The 14,605-nt window shown below is 40.8% G+C and overlaps 1 protein-coding gene across 1 annotated transcript in view; it reads left to right on the top strand.

Moving 5' to 3' along the window:
- Window positions 1–4,862: 4,862 nt before the first annotated feature.
- stk17al (serine/threonine kinase 17a like) overlaps window positions 4,863–14,605 on the top strand; it is a 50,595-nt gene continuing 40,852 nt past the window's right edge. Inside the window, exon 1 of the mRNA XM_048560698.2 lies at window positions 4,863–5,343. Coding sequence (XP_048416655.1) covers window positions 5,231–5,343 — 113 coding nt within the window. The 5' untranslated portion in view covers window positions 4,863–5,230. The remainder of the gene's footprint in view (window positions 5,344–14,605) is intronic.

The following is a 14,605-nucleotide window of genomic DNA, read 5'->3' as shown; positions in this document are numbered from 1 at the left end:
TACTGTCTGAGTTAGCAATCCCTTTCTATCTGAGTTACTAATTACAGCTATACAACTGTGAGAGGGTGCTCAGTAGATACAAACAGTTGCTCACTTAACCTATGAATGAGTCACTTTGGGTCATGCGAAAGCACTTCCTAGTGGTTGGTTTGTCAGCAATATTGGTAGAAACCTTTACAGCAATTTCCCTATTGGTCATCTAACCAGAGGTAATGTGTGAAACAGGAAAGCTAATGGAAAAGGACAGAGCAGGACCTCATATGATTCAGCAAATAGGTGGCATGGTGGCTCAGTAGTCAGCACTTTTGCCTCACAGCGCCAGGGACTTGGGTTTGATTCCAGCCTCAGGCAACCGTCTGTGTGGAGTTTGCACATTCTCCCTGAGTCTGTGTGGAGCTCCTCTGAGTGCTCCGGTTTATGCTTACAGTGTCCAGGGATGTGCAGGTTAGGTGGGTTAGCAATGGGAAATGCAGGATTACGGAGATAGAGTGGGATGCTTTTCGGAGGGTCAGTGTGGACTCGATGGGACAAATGGTCCACTTTCACATTGTAGGGATGTTATGAAATAGGAACTTCCATTTTCAATAAATTATTGGCATCATCTGTTATTTTAAGAACTTCATACAGTAATTTCATTATTGGCAAATTAATACAATGGGACAATGCAGGCTTCAGTGTCAGGAAAGAAATCATGAAGCAAAATGCTTTATAAATGTCTGATCTAGGATTTAGAAGATATACATCAAACTAGCAATGATTAAACAAACAATTGATACCTGGCAAATAACTGTATGATAAACTGCAACAACTAAGCCCAAGCAATTTTTACGCATCTTAAGTGTATCTTTGATGACAGCATTGAACTCTGGGTCTGGTATTTGTTTTATCTTACAGTTGTTCATACCACTAGTAAAATTACTTGTGGTCAATACTCACAGTCGATTGTGATGAATTTAAATTTTTGGTATTGGTAATGGTAATGGCACTGGACAAGAGTTATCAGTATGTTATTTCAGGGTGGCTAGAACTTGCAATCGCATTGTGACTGTTAACATAATGCACTTAAATGGTGAATGCTGACGTAGCAATTGACAGTGATAAATATTCATAGAAAATGCTGCCCTAAAGTTGTGTCAATGGGAAGTGATGTTTGTGGATAAGGAATGTGTGATACATGGAGTTTCTTGTGATATTTTGAAATCTTCATCATTAATAAAGTAATTAAATATAATTAACATGTTCACCTATGCCCTTGAAGCAAGATAGTATCACAAAAGCGTACTGGTGCCCTGACGTGTAAGACATAACCACAGTGTTGAGACACATTGTGCAGCAATTTAATGGAAAGTGGTTGATTGTATTAGCCAACAGTACAGTGATCAAAGGCAAAAATAGTTAAAGAAAAAAAACTGTTCTTGGGGAAATATTTGATTGATGAGAAGATTAATTCTTTGGGTCAGTTTCCTTTAACTATTTTTGCACCATACAACTAAGCCATGAAAGTCTTTGGTTTTGCAGATGTGGTCTTAATGTTTGCAACTTTCAGCCTCAACTTTTAGAACATAGAACATTACAGCACAGTACAGGCCCTTCGGCCCTCAATGTTGTGCCGATGTGTCATACCAATCTCAAGCCCATCTAACCTACACTATTCCATGTACATCCATATGCTTGTCCAATGACGACTTAAATGTACCTAAAGTTGGTGAATCTACTACCGTTGCAGGCAAAGCGTTCCATTCCCTTACTACTCTCTGAGTAAAGAACTACTCTCTGGTCAACTCTAGAAAATTACATAGCCCAAGCCATTTCCTGTTCTTCCAAAAAAATGCTTGCTGTGTTAAGCTCGCAGTGGATAATTTCTTATCCACTCGGACTACAGCAGCTGCTGTCTTCCAGCTAAGTAAGGATGGTGGGGGAATATGTTTTCTGATACAAAGGTGAGACAAATAAGAACTGAGAATTCCTCTCTGGATAAAAATTGGTACTGGGGAGCTGCGTCTCAGTGACACTGAGTAGCTGACAACCAGATTAAGGACTTAATTCTTATTGTGGTCTGCTAATACATAGGAAATACATTTTTAAAGATCTGTTGCACTTGAAAAAGCTCTTTCGGTTGTACCACTATTGAAATAATCTCAAATGATTTGGCCGTTGGCTGTGCTAGTATATTCTGAGTCCATCAAAGGCAATCGAATCAGGTTTTGCTACCCACTAGTTTTATAATCAACAGCTTGCATTCATATAACACCTTTAACAGATTAAGACCAGCGAGAATGTTTTGTAGAAAAATAAGTGACAGAATGAAATCAGCAGATATGTGGACAGATGGTCAAAGAGATAGTTATAAGGAACAACTTAATGTAAATGATACAACCCAGATGTTATGTAAGAATAAAGAAAACTTAAAGTTACATCTTCTCAAATCCATGTAAGTATGAAGACGAGGTGATATGTCAGGTAAGAAAGGGCATGGGCTATTTGCTTTTTCATTAAAGGCAATGAATACAAAAACAGAGCTATTAAAGCAATTCACTGGTGCCATCTTTAAAGCCAAGCTATGCACCCAGTCAAGTGCTGGCTGTCCAGAACTACCTATACAGTTCTGCCAATTACCCTAGACCTGTTGGGTAGAGGGTAATTGGCATCCTACTTTGCTGATAGAGATCTGGATGTTCTGGTGGATAGCAGTGGGAGTGTATACAGTTGATACCCCGGAACATGCTCTGATATGTTGGTGACATTAATGTCCAAGATAAAGAGTCAGATGTGAATTCTGGAGATATGAACTAAAACCAGCAATGCTGGGGAAATCAACAGGTCTGGCAGCATCTGTGGTGAGAGAAATAGAATTAACATTTTGAGGCTGAGTAAGAGTTACACTGGGAATAAAGGTGGAGGTGGTCGATCTGAACTTGATCCTTTCCCATTCAACAGATGAAGTTAAAATTAGATGGCTACCAACATTCATGGGTTTTGCATTTGGATTTCAACTGGCTTTGGCCTCAATACCTTGGAGCAACGATTCAAGGAGCATATAAACTCATAGAACTCATAGAATCCCTACAGTATGGAAACAGGCCATTTGGCCCAACAAGTCCACACTATCCCTTTGAAGAGCATCCCACCCAGACCTATTCCCCTGCCCCTGTATTTCCCATGTCTAACCCACCTAACCTAAACATCCCTAGGTAAAACCTGGGAACGGGTCTCGGACAAAGGCCAGATGAGCGAGCTCATCATCTCTTATACTGCAGAACCTTCTCAGCCATTGATTAGCATGAGTAAAGTCATGAAAAAGTTAGAAGAGATTCACATGAGATTGGAAATAAGGAGATTCCCAATGATACAGGGCAAAATGCCATTTCCTACCCAATCATTGATTGGTCAATTATGTGAGAAGTCAATTTGCAAGGAAGAACACATATTAATATTTCATTATGATATCAACTTCCCTCAGTTAGTTGGTTTCCCATTCTTCCACCTGCTGGATGGACTAGATGTCAATAATTCCTGACATCTACTCAGAGCATTATCCTGGTAACTCCAGCTCACCTCAGATTGGGCACCACTATACACACTCCCACTGCTGTCCGCCAGGGCATCCAGGTCCATGTCAGCAAAGTGGAATGCCAATTACCCTCTGCCTGACATGTTTGGGAATAACTGGCAGAGCTGTGTAGAGTAGTTCTGGACTGCAAGCACTCGACTGGGTACGTGGCTTGGCTTTAAAGATGGTACCTAGGCCAGCAATCCCAGGAGGTCCTGGCATTGGCCATCACTTCCACTTCTGGCAAGCAGGAAGACACAACGGAGGTACAGAGAGATGTTGTGAAAAGGTCTTGAGATGAATTTGGGAAAATCGCATGGGAAAACTAGCTACACTTTACAGAGAGAAATTCCGCATGAAACTCGCAAAAAATAACATTTAGAGATAGTAAGAACTGCAGATGCTGGAGATCTGAGATAACACGGTGTAGAGCTGGATGAACACAGCAGGCCAAGCAGCATCACAGGAACAGGAAAGCTGACGTTTCAGGCCTAGACCCTTCTTCAGAAATGGTCTAGCCCGAAATGTCAGCTTTCCTGCTCCTCTGATCATAGAATTCCTAAAGTGTGGAAACAGGCCCTTTGTCCCAACAAGTCCACACCGAACCTCAGAGCATCCCACCCAGACCCACCACCCTATAACCCACCTAATCTACACATCTCTGAACACTACAGGCAATTTAGCATGGCCAATCCACCTAACCAGCACATCTTTGGACTGTGGGAGGAAACTGGAGCACCCGGAGGAAACCTATGCAGACACGGGGAGAATGTGCAAACTCCACACAGTCGCCCGAGGCTGGATGGCCCACTGTGTTCATCCAGCTCTACACCTTGTTATATCAATAACATTTAGCTGATTCTGGTAAGATTCAGTCCCTAATTCCAATCTCCAAGAGTTTTCAATGACTTGTTTTAGCAAACACGGGCGCCCCAGAGGCTTCTGAAGGGTCACTGGACTCCACATGTTGAAGTAACTCTGCTATCTCTCCAGACCGGCAGAGTTTGTCCAGTCACTTCTGATTTTATCATTCAGTCATGTGTCTGTTCAGACTTATAGCATCGGCAGTATCTCTGTTTTATTTTTAGTCCCTGAAGATCCTACCTTGATCTGGTTTGGGTTTGACAATAAGAAGGTAGAGCAAACCCCAACTTCATAGTTAGAGCTTATAACACGCCAAGCTAGCGCACAAGTTAAGCTACAGTTTGGTGCAGTTTGCAGTTTGAGCCTCACGATCTTTGGTGTCGCTCCACTGCAGCAGGTCAGCCGCTTCCGTGTAGGCTGTGATTGGCTCTCTCGGGGATGATGTCGCTTGGACCTCAAGTGTTTTGATGCTTGGCCACGACTTGTATGTTGCTAGAAATCTTGGAGACGCTTAACTGAATGAAACCTCAGCTCCCAGTCGTTCATTGCGCCGGGGACGGAGGCTTCTCAATCCCTTACAATTTCCCCACCGCCTGAAATTGCAAGTCAGCAGGACCCAGAAACAAAAGATAGAGAGAGAAAGAAACAATTGTTAGCTCCTACCTAGTGCACTAATTAGAAAGTAGAAGCTACAGCACCGCGGAGAAAGAAACTGAATTTCCCATCGTATTGAACTGTCTGCAAGCTCCGCTTTTATTGTGAACTGGGCTATTGCTTTCACTGATAAGTGGGAGGTTTTGTTGAGACCGGTGGTGAATGCCCGAGACTGCAATGATGAACCGCAAAGGAATGGTGGCCAAGATTTTGTCCCGAATAAGAACCGACTCCTTCCACAGTAATTACACTCTCCTGGGAAAGGAACTGGGAAGGTAAGTGTGAAAGGGAGCCAGCCGTCGGAAGCTCAGGTCTGTCGTTATTTATTTCAACCAGTCCATACAGTACATTCTTGTGGTGTCTGAAATTCGACCTGATCGATTGCAAGGAATAAATCCCTGAGATGTATCGATACATATCAGCAACAACATACATCAATATTCTCTTGTCGGGGGGGCGGGGCGGGAGGTGGGTAACAGAAGTTTGTACCACAGAGGTCACGGGTTAATTAATGGCAACTTTTTGTGGGGGTGGGTGTGATATAGAGGAATGGGCCAAGTTGTTGAATTAAAGATTTGGCTAACGCTGAGGATCATTTTTCCTAGATTGCTGTTCAAAGGCTGAAAGGGACTGCACCATGAGGAGTCTGGAGAAGTTGCACAGGGCTTACTTAAACAGAGTCACCAGTTCACTGTCTTAGTTGTTTTGCGTTTAGCACCGCCGTAGGTAGTAAACCTAAAAACCCATTTAAAAAGTAAAGCACAGCTATATTTATTCATAGCTCAACATTGCTTGCATTGGAGTTCAATTAGGGAAAATGGAGAGTCTGGTCACTTTAGTTGAGATTATTTTTTTATTTAACTATCCCTGGTGTTGTCAGACTTCAGAGGATGTGTATTTTCTAGGTTAAGAACAATGAAGACTATAAATGTAACTATTTTTGTCTCTGGCAGACTTGCCCTGTACATCCTTAGCAGTATCAGTCTGATTGTTCTCGGTGAAGGCAGCTTTTTAGATGAGTGGTCATGCAGTGACAGTTTATCCTGCAGAGTTTGGGAGTACAGTTTTTTTGGTGTAATGTGCTTTGTATCTTTTCTGTGAAACGATTGATGGCCACTTGATTCACTGGTCTGTATTTTAAATGCATTAATACTTTCTTTATTTTCACATTTTTAGGGAATAAATGCTGTGAATTTGGACATAATTCCTGTTTTCTGCAGATATTTCCTCGGGTGCTGTTCTGTGCACTAGTTTTCCCCATGGTTTCAGTCTCTTTGCTGTAACCCTGAGGCTGGTGAATGCCAGAGTCATTTCTGAGTTCAAATTGATCGAAGTTCTCTGCAGGATATTTATGACTTCAGTCAGGTCAGGCTGATTTATCTGCAGACAGTACCAACAATACAGATGAAGCTAAATTGCACCTTCAAGAACCTCAAATAATTGCTAGTTTTTAGAGCATTCAGTCTGAGATGTACTTCAGAAAATCAGAAAATGATGCCTGAGATATGTATTTATACATCTCCAAATTAGACACAACTTCTAGTCTTAATAAATAAACAGTAACCTTTCCTGAAAAAAGTGTTATGCAACAGGACCTCAGTTTCCAGTGATCTCTGTACCATCCTTGGATCTGTAAACTAATAAAGCAACATTGATCGGCATGTACCATCAGTCAGTTTATCTAGTTGCCTACGTAAAAATTTCTCACCTCATAACCCATCCTAATTGCTAACTATACATGAATTGAGAGCAATGTCTCAAAGCTAACTCTGACAAGAAGCCAGCTTGAGATAGAAGTGTACAGATACCACCCCCCCCCCAATGCAAATGTACACAAGACACGCACACGCACACACACATGACCTGCTAAGGTTTCATGATTAATAAGTTAGGGAACAATGAATTGAAGCATGAGTAGGCCATTCAGCCCCTTCAAGTCTACTCCAAAATTCAGTAACCTCAAGGCTCATCTGATAGTGGCAACTCCATATTCCCACCTACCTGATAACTTTTGACCTGCTATTCTGTGTACGTGTTATTACTGTTGTGTGTTGAGGTAGGAGGCGATGGCTCTGTTGGAAGTGTTATAACAAAGAATGAGAGTTGGACAGTAACTGTTTATCTGGTTTTGTTAATTCCCTGCAAGACTTGATTGTGAAATACAGAAATTGGATGGATAAATTGTAATAAGAAATATATTTGGAAGGATGAGCATGATTTTCACATTTATACATGGGGGAATACATTTGTAGCTCAAAACAAACTGTTTGCGATGTCCTCAGCTGAGCACATCTACTGTCAGTAGTAGCCATTGTGTCCCTTTCCCTAATGTGTTTTTTTTCACATTCACTGAAGATTTCAAGTCTTGCTTGGACATGGTTTGAAATGTAATATTCACACAGCAATCTAGTGTCCCATCACATCATTGTGCTTCAGCTATCAGAAGCAATCAGCTATCAGGAACTGAAAGGCCTGGCATTGAGATCGTTTCCACTTTTACTGTCGTCAACAATCCAATTTGGCAGCTTTTAAGACTCTAATCCCATAATACCTAGAAGCAGAAGTAGGCCATTCAGCCCATTGAATCTGCTGCTACTTTCAATGAGTATGGCTGATGTGATAATCTTCAACTTTCCTGCCTTTTCCCCATAACCCTTGACTCCCTTGATGTTTAAAATCTATTACAGCTTCAGCCCAGCCTCAGCAACCCTATGTGGCAAGGAATTCCACAGATTCATAACCTGTGGGGAGAAGAAATTCCTCCCTAATCCCTACCCTAAACGTGTGACCTCCCTCCCCCCCCCCCCACTCACTCTGTTCATAAATACCAGTCAATGTTGCCAAGAAGTAGAAGCAGAGGTTCCTATGAGTACTCTGAACCATTTTAGGCTTATTTGAATAATTCAATGGAAAGAATTGTCCAGTTTTTAAAAATAACAATTCCAGCAACAATTCTGCAATATTAAAAATATCCTGTCTGCACATGTCTCAGAAGTGTTAATGTGGGTATAAACGATAACTAAGTAGGCTTGACCAAAATAATGTGTGTAATAAAATGTAGAAGTATCTTAAAATGCAGCAATAGTCAATTCATGATCTAAAATGTGATGACAGCACAAATGCAAAGCAGGGATTCTGCACTTTCTTTTTAAAAGGTGTTGTATTATTTAATAAAAAAACCTCAGAATAAGAATTGCATAGCTGGGGTAATCCAGTGGGGTGGTTTTAGAGACCCCAGTTGCTTTTACAGCAACAATACATTTTGGAAAGTTTCAACAATGCTGACAGTATTGTTCACTGTTCCAAGATGGTGTGCCCTTTAAAGCAATCTAAATTTGTATTAAAAGGCCGAAAGTCTTCCACTTTTCTGTGCAAACTTAAAAGAAAAACACAGTCATAAGTGTATATCTCTCTGATTTAAAGTTATTCATTTATGATCAGACTGATTTAATTACATATATGACCAAGACTGAAGTACAGATTGTCTATAACCAAAATGCGGATTGGAATGAAATCATTATCCTCAAGTGAATTTCTACAGTGATCACATCAACCTTCAGATTTTCTTTCTCAGATTTATTCATTTAGAAGGTCTTACCACAACTTTCCTGTAATTCATAAAACTAGAATGTTGCTAAACGAAATAGAGCTTTGATGCCTTTTAACTCAAATGTCTGGTGAAGATTGTTAATCTGCAGGAGAAAGCTGCTGCTGAAGAAGGAAAGGCAGGTATATTTCTAGAGGACAGCCTCTTCACAATAACATGGCTTGAGAAGTCCTGCATTGTGCAGCTACAGGATTCCTTCCCATTCTGTGATCTGTATTATCCTCAACACAAGTTCTCTCTGTTGGACCAATCCCCAGATTGGAATCTGTGGTGACACTGCCAGCTGTCTGTTTAAGACCAGTACAGAGATTTGCTGGTTAGATCTGGGCAGCATGCCAGAACAGTTCCTGTATTTTCCTGCCTCTGATTGCAAAGGCAGATCCTTGCAGATGAAGATGCCAATCAATTAATTTAATTAAAGTAGAATTGTAGCACTTTATTCGGTCATCTTAGGGGTTAAAACAAGTAGGTTCTAAAGTTAAGTACAAATCTGTAATATTATGTTGCTGTACAGTCGTTGATGAGTACTTGCACTAACGTATTTTTTTAGCTCCCAAAGCAGGAAATTAGATTTTCCGCTTTCAGTTAATTTCCCAAAAAATTGACATTTCATATTTTCAACTCTGGCCCTGACTAGGAACTAAGTAACGCTTTCAAGAACTGGATTGGATAGCATTGCATGTGCATAGACTCTTTCTTTTACTTAATACAGATTTAATCTTGCTCCTTATCATACTCTAGTGAGTCCTGCTCAGGGCCAAAGAGGAGACACAGATTTTGCTCCTGAAAGCTTGCAGATGGGGAACAAAACTTGAAAGAGCCTTTTTTAGGCCTTTATTGCAAAATTAGCATCTGTTTTGAAGTTTGCTGCTGCAGCTTGCTAAATAGTAGACAGAAGCTGTTTCTAAATGTCCTGCTCTTGTAAACCTCCCCCCCCCCCCCCCCCATGATGTAAGGATTCATTTGCATTTAAGTCTATTACTGTGTTTAGAATTGCAAAAGAATGTGGGATTAGTTTCCTGGTTTGCTGAGTCTGACATCCTTTTGGAATACTGAACAATCCAGTACAGTTGACCCATGAGATATTCAAGACCCAAAAGATCTCACTTGCCAAGGGGTATCTTCGAATGGGGAAGGGTGGAAAGGCATGTGGAGTCATTAATGAATCCCATGTACTTAAAAAAAAAAATCCAGATGCTATCTACTCAGATTGTGTCCATGTATACATTTAGTGTTCAAATTTTCATTGCCCTTTTCTGTCTCCTTCCCAATTAGGCTGCGCAAAATATTTGAGATTTGAAAAAGCCAAAATCACTGTGCATGTGCAACACATTGCTAACTCATGCTTAGTGACCTTATGAGGAAAACCCCTTTCAAAAACACTTGTTCTCTCCATTGGCAGCAATGGCCTGTTTCCCTGTACAACTGCCTAATGAGGGAAAGCTTTGGAAAAAAGCAGCAAGCCCTCTGCAGGGTCAGTGGAATGGACAGAGGAGAAACTGCTATTTTTGCATACACCTTGAGCTGCCAAAAAACCTGCAGTAGAATTTGGTTCTTGCAGACACAGGAATGTCAAAATGAACAGGAAATCTGCTTCCTGTTTTCCAACACAATGAACAAGAACATGGTGATAATAAATACGTAGGACTTATTACAAAACCACAATTGAGATTAAATTGAGGACAGTTGATACCAGAAGGACAGCATATATATTTAGGTATTTATGTTTTAAGGGTACAGATGCATAATTCCATCTAGATGTAATTCACATTAAAGGTTCTTCTCCTATACGTGGTGTTTAGTTTATCGTGAAATTTCAGCCTAGAATCTGTTGAGCACAGACTGTGGCTGTGAGGGAGAAATTAATATGGTAAGATCAGACCCACATACAAGCTTGATACAGATAGTCAGCTGCCTTCTGTGGGGATAGGAATCTGCTTGAGACTAGCAGGCAGCTCATTCAACACTTCCTTGTTGCACAACTGAAATCCAAGGAGATTATGTCCATACCTTGGGCAATTTCTTTTCATTCATTGTAGAATATACATGTTTCAAATTGAATGCGGACTCCACTGAATTTGCTATTGATGTTGGTGTTTGGACAAGTCACCTTAATGTCTATATTAGGCAAGAAGATTGAATTTGGCAGAAAATTTCATTCTTCACAGTGGTGCATGCTTTTACGGAGATGAGCAAAACACCAGAGAGAAATTTAGGAACTTAAAGAGCATTGTTGCTGGGCTGGGCCTTTTGCAAATGGACTTGTTTCCTTTGACAGTGTTGCCAGAGAACTCGTGGTGAGTGGTAGTGGAAAGTAGTCAGCCTGTTTCCTGATAACTACTTCTGTCTGCTGCCAGGTCAGTATTTTCCTAGGTGCTTTCATTTAAAACTCACCTTTTTTTTCCCCTGTGGTGATAACCCAAACTGGAGTGCAATCCCAAGGAGCTATCAGCTCCCTACATCTTGTCTAAAGCAGTTGCTTTTCCCCGTCACATTGGAGAATGAATGGTAATTCTCTCTCACACACAAGCCTCTCCATCAGGAGTGTTTGATTAGTCATTAAGAACTGGAATGCTGACTATTTTCCACTTCCTCTGCTGGGTGACACTGGGACCACAAAACAGCTCCACTGCTGACCTGGCTCTGATGAGTTACCCACTCAGAGACAGAGGAAGTGAAATTAAATTTAAAGATTAAATCATTCTCAGGCAATGCATTTTCCATTGACATATTACAAATTGTACGTTGCTCTTAATTCTAGTGGAGTCCACAGTTAGTAAACATAGTGTCAAATGCCAAGATTAGAGTTCTTGTGATGCAGTGGTAGTTACCTCTGAGCCAGGAGGTCCAGGTTCAAGTCTCACCTGTTCCAGACATGTCATTACATCTCTGAACAGATAAATTAGCAAGTATCTTGAAAGCTAAGATCATGCAAATCCTTTAGGGAAATTTCTAAGACTTCATGTTAAGGTTTTTCCCTTTTAGTATTTAAAACTTAGGTTATATAAATTGTAAAGATTGCCACTGTCAGTACTGTTTAGTGATAAGTGCTGTGTCGTTTGAGCATTCTTTCTGATGGTAGTATGAGGTCAGCCCATTGTGTGTTCCAGGATGATAATAAAGTACCAAATGTTTTAGTAATATTTCACTCATCATCGTTGCAAAACTGCAGTCGCTGTGTCTTAAACATTATTGAGTCAGTTACTTAGCCAGTTTCCTGTAGAGGAAAATTAAACCGCACATTTCAGTCTTTGACAAATCGCTGTCCCCGGTCTTTGACCTTGTGCCAGCCACCTGCATTGAAAGTGTCTTGAAGACACTGCTGTCAGAATGTTTGCTTCCCTGCTTGCAATGGGTATTTGAAGAGTGGTTGGAAAGTGTTTATCTTGAGTTAAGTTGCAAACACCCACACCATGCTTTGGGGGAGCATGACCTGGGAGAAAAAGCATTAGATTTTTAGATTTGCCATTCCTGGCACCTTAGTTTTCTTTTCTGACCATTTAAACAACACTACACTCAAAATGAACTCCTTGCAGTCAGTACTTCTATTGATCATAATGCTAGTGCTCCATGGTTAATTCATTAACATGTATTTTGCCATTGAAATGTTTTTGATTCTGTTCTATTTAGATGTCCACAACTGGCAATCTTGTCATTTTATCCCAAGTCTAATTTCTGGATCTGTTGATAACTTTAACAATGTTATTGTTATAAAAATAATCTTAAGTGACATTATTCACCGTCAGATTTCATACTCTTCTGTTTGAGCTTTTCCAAGGTTTTCAATGATTTTACGTCAAAATTACAATCAAAAATCAGAAGAGTCCCTGTGGAAAATCTGATTTACTATGATTTACAACATACAAGTAAAGGTTGCAACTTGTTCGTATCAGAGACTTTGAGCAGAGGTTACAGGGTTGACTGTTCTAGGTCAATGCAAGAACTTTATCTAATGTAAATGTGTAATGCCAATGTATGTAACCTTTTGATCTTCCTTCAAAAGGAGCTGGACTTTGTGTGTTCCTGATCCAGCTTTATATCTACTATCACCTTCTGTATTAGCCCTAGGAATGCACTGCAGATCAATTGTGTAAAGCTGACTGTAATTTAAGAGCAATTGCCTTCTTGCAACTTAGAGAGGAGCTATAATTTAACAGGCTCGATTAAAATAGTTTTTACCAGTCTAAAAACATACATTGGCATTACACATTTACATTAGATGAAGTTCTTGCATTGACCTAGAACAGTCAACTCTGTAACCTCTGCTCAAAGTCTCTCATATGAACAAGCTGCAACCTTTACTTGTATGTTGTAAAAGTTTTTTTGTTAATGTATATGAGTAAGACTATTCCTTTTATTGGTTCCAAAGGCAAAGTTGATTTTTAACCTTTGAAAGAGGGAACAGGCAGATGAATGAACCTAACTGACGAGGTCTTTCAAAGAGCTGTCACAAACATGATGGCTGAATGGCCTCCTTTATGCTGTCTTTTCCATGGTTCCAACCATACATCTGTACAGGAAAACATTGGTGATACTGATATTGCCAGTTAACTTCAATTGTCACAAGACTTTACATTTCTGTGCCTGTTATAAATTAAATTTTAAAAAATTTTGGACAAGTTATGACACACCTATGGGCTGGTGGAACTTGAGCACAGACCTTCTGGCCCAGAGGGAGGGTTTGTCACTGCAGCATAAGACCCTCTCTTTGCACATTATATCCACTTATGGTAATTGTATCTCAACTTGTCTCAGTGGTGTAAATGGAATGTTTTTAAAATTTCACCTCTTGTTATCCAGCTAATCAGGATTCAAAGTTGTGCAGGAACCATTTCCAAACACTGGGTGAAACAGACTTTCCAGAGTTAATCAAACAAATTTTCAGACAAAGTGTGGAGCTGGATGAACACAGCAGGCCAAGCAGCATCTTAGGAGCACAAGAGCTGACGTTTCGGTCCTAGACCTTTCATCAGAAAAAGGAGAGGGGGAGAGGGTTCTGAAATAAATAGGGAGAGAGGGGGAGGCGGATCAAAAATGTATAGAGGAGAAGATAGGTGGGGAGGTAGAGAGTGGATAGGTCAGTCCAGGGAGGACAGAGAGGTCGAGGGGGGTGGGATGAGGTTAGTAGGTTGGAAATGGAGGTGCGGCTTGAGGTGGGAGGAGGGATAGGTGGGAGGAAGAACAGGTTAGGCAGGCGGGATGAGCTGGGCTGTTTTGGGATGCAGTGCGGTGAGGGGAGATTTTGAAGTTTGTGATCTTTCGACAAAGTTTCTTTAATGATAGAGCTACAATATCTGGGAAAATAAGCAATTCAGCTTTACAAATGTAACCTTTCTTGCTCTTATTACTGAAGTAAGGTGGCGATGGCTTAAGGGGGTTATCACTAGGCTCTTAATTCAGAACCTCAGCTAATGTTCTGGGGAGCCAAGTTTGAATCTGCCTCAGCACATATCTGGAATTAAGAATTTACTGATGACCTTGAAACCATTGTCAGAAAATACCATCTGGCTCACGAATGTCCTTCAGGGATGGAAATCTGCCATCCTCACCTGGTCTGGCCTACACGTGACTCTCCAGATCCACGGCAATGTGGTTGACTCTCAACTGCCCTCTGAAATTACCTAGCATGCCACTCAATTGCATCAACCGCTACGAAGTCTCAATGAAGAAATGAAACCAGATGGACCACTTGCATTGACCTAGACACTGGAAAAGACAACAATAGCAAAAATAGCCCTCCTTATTAACTTCTGGGTGTTAGTGCCAAAATTAGGAGAGCTGTATCCGTCTAGTCAAGCAACAGCCTAACATACTCATGCTCATAGAATCATACCTTACACACACCACTATCACCATCCTTGGATATGTCCTGTCCCAACTGCAAGACAGACCCAGCAGACGTAGGGGCACGGTGGTATGTATTCAGGAGG

This window comes from Stegostoma tigrinum, chromosome 31 (assembly GCF_030684315.1).
Source record: "Stegostoma tigrinum isolate sSteTig4 chromosome 31, sSteTig4.hap1, whole genome shotgun sequence".
Lineage (NCBI taxonomy): Eukaryota > Metazoa > Chordata > Chondrichthyes > Orectolobiformes > Stegostomatidae > Stegostoma > Stegostoma tigrinum.
Note: the sequence above shows the minus strand (reverse complement) of the source record. Positions and strands in the feature narration are given on the sequence as shown.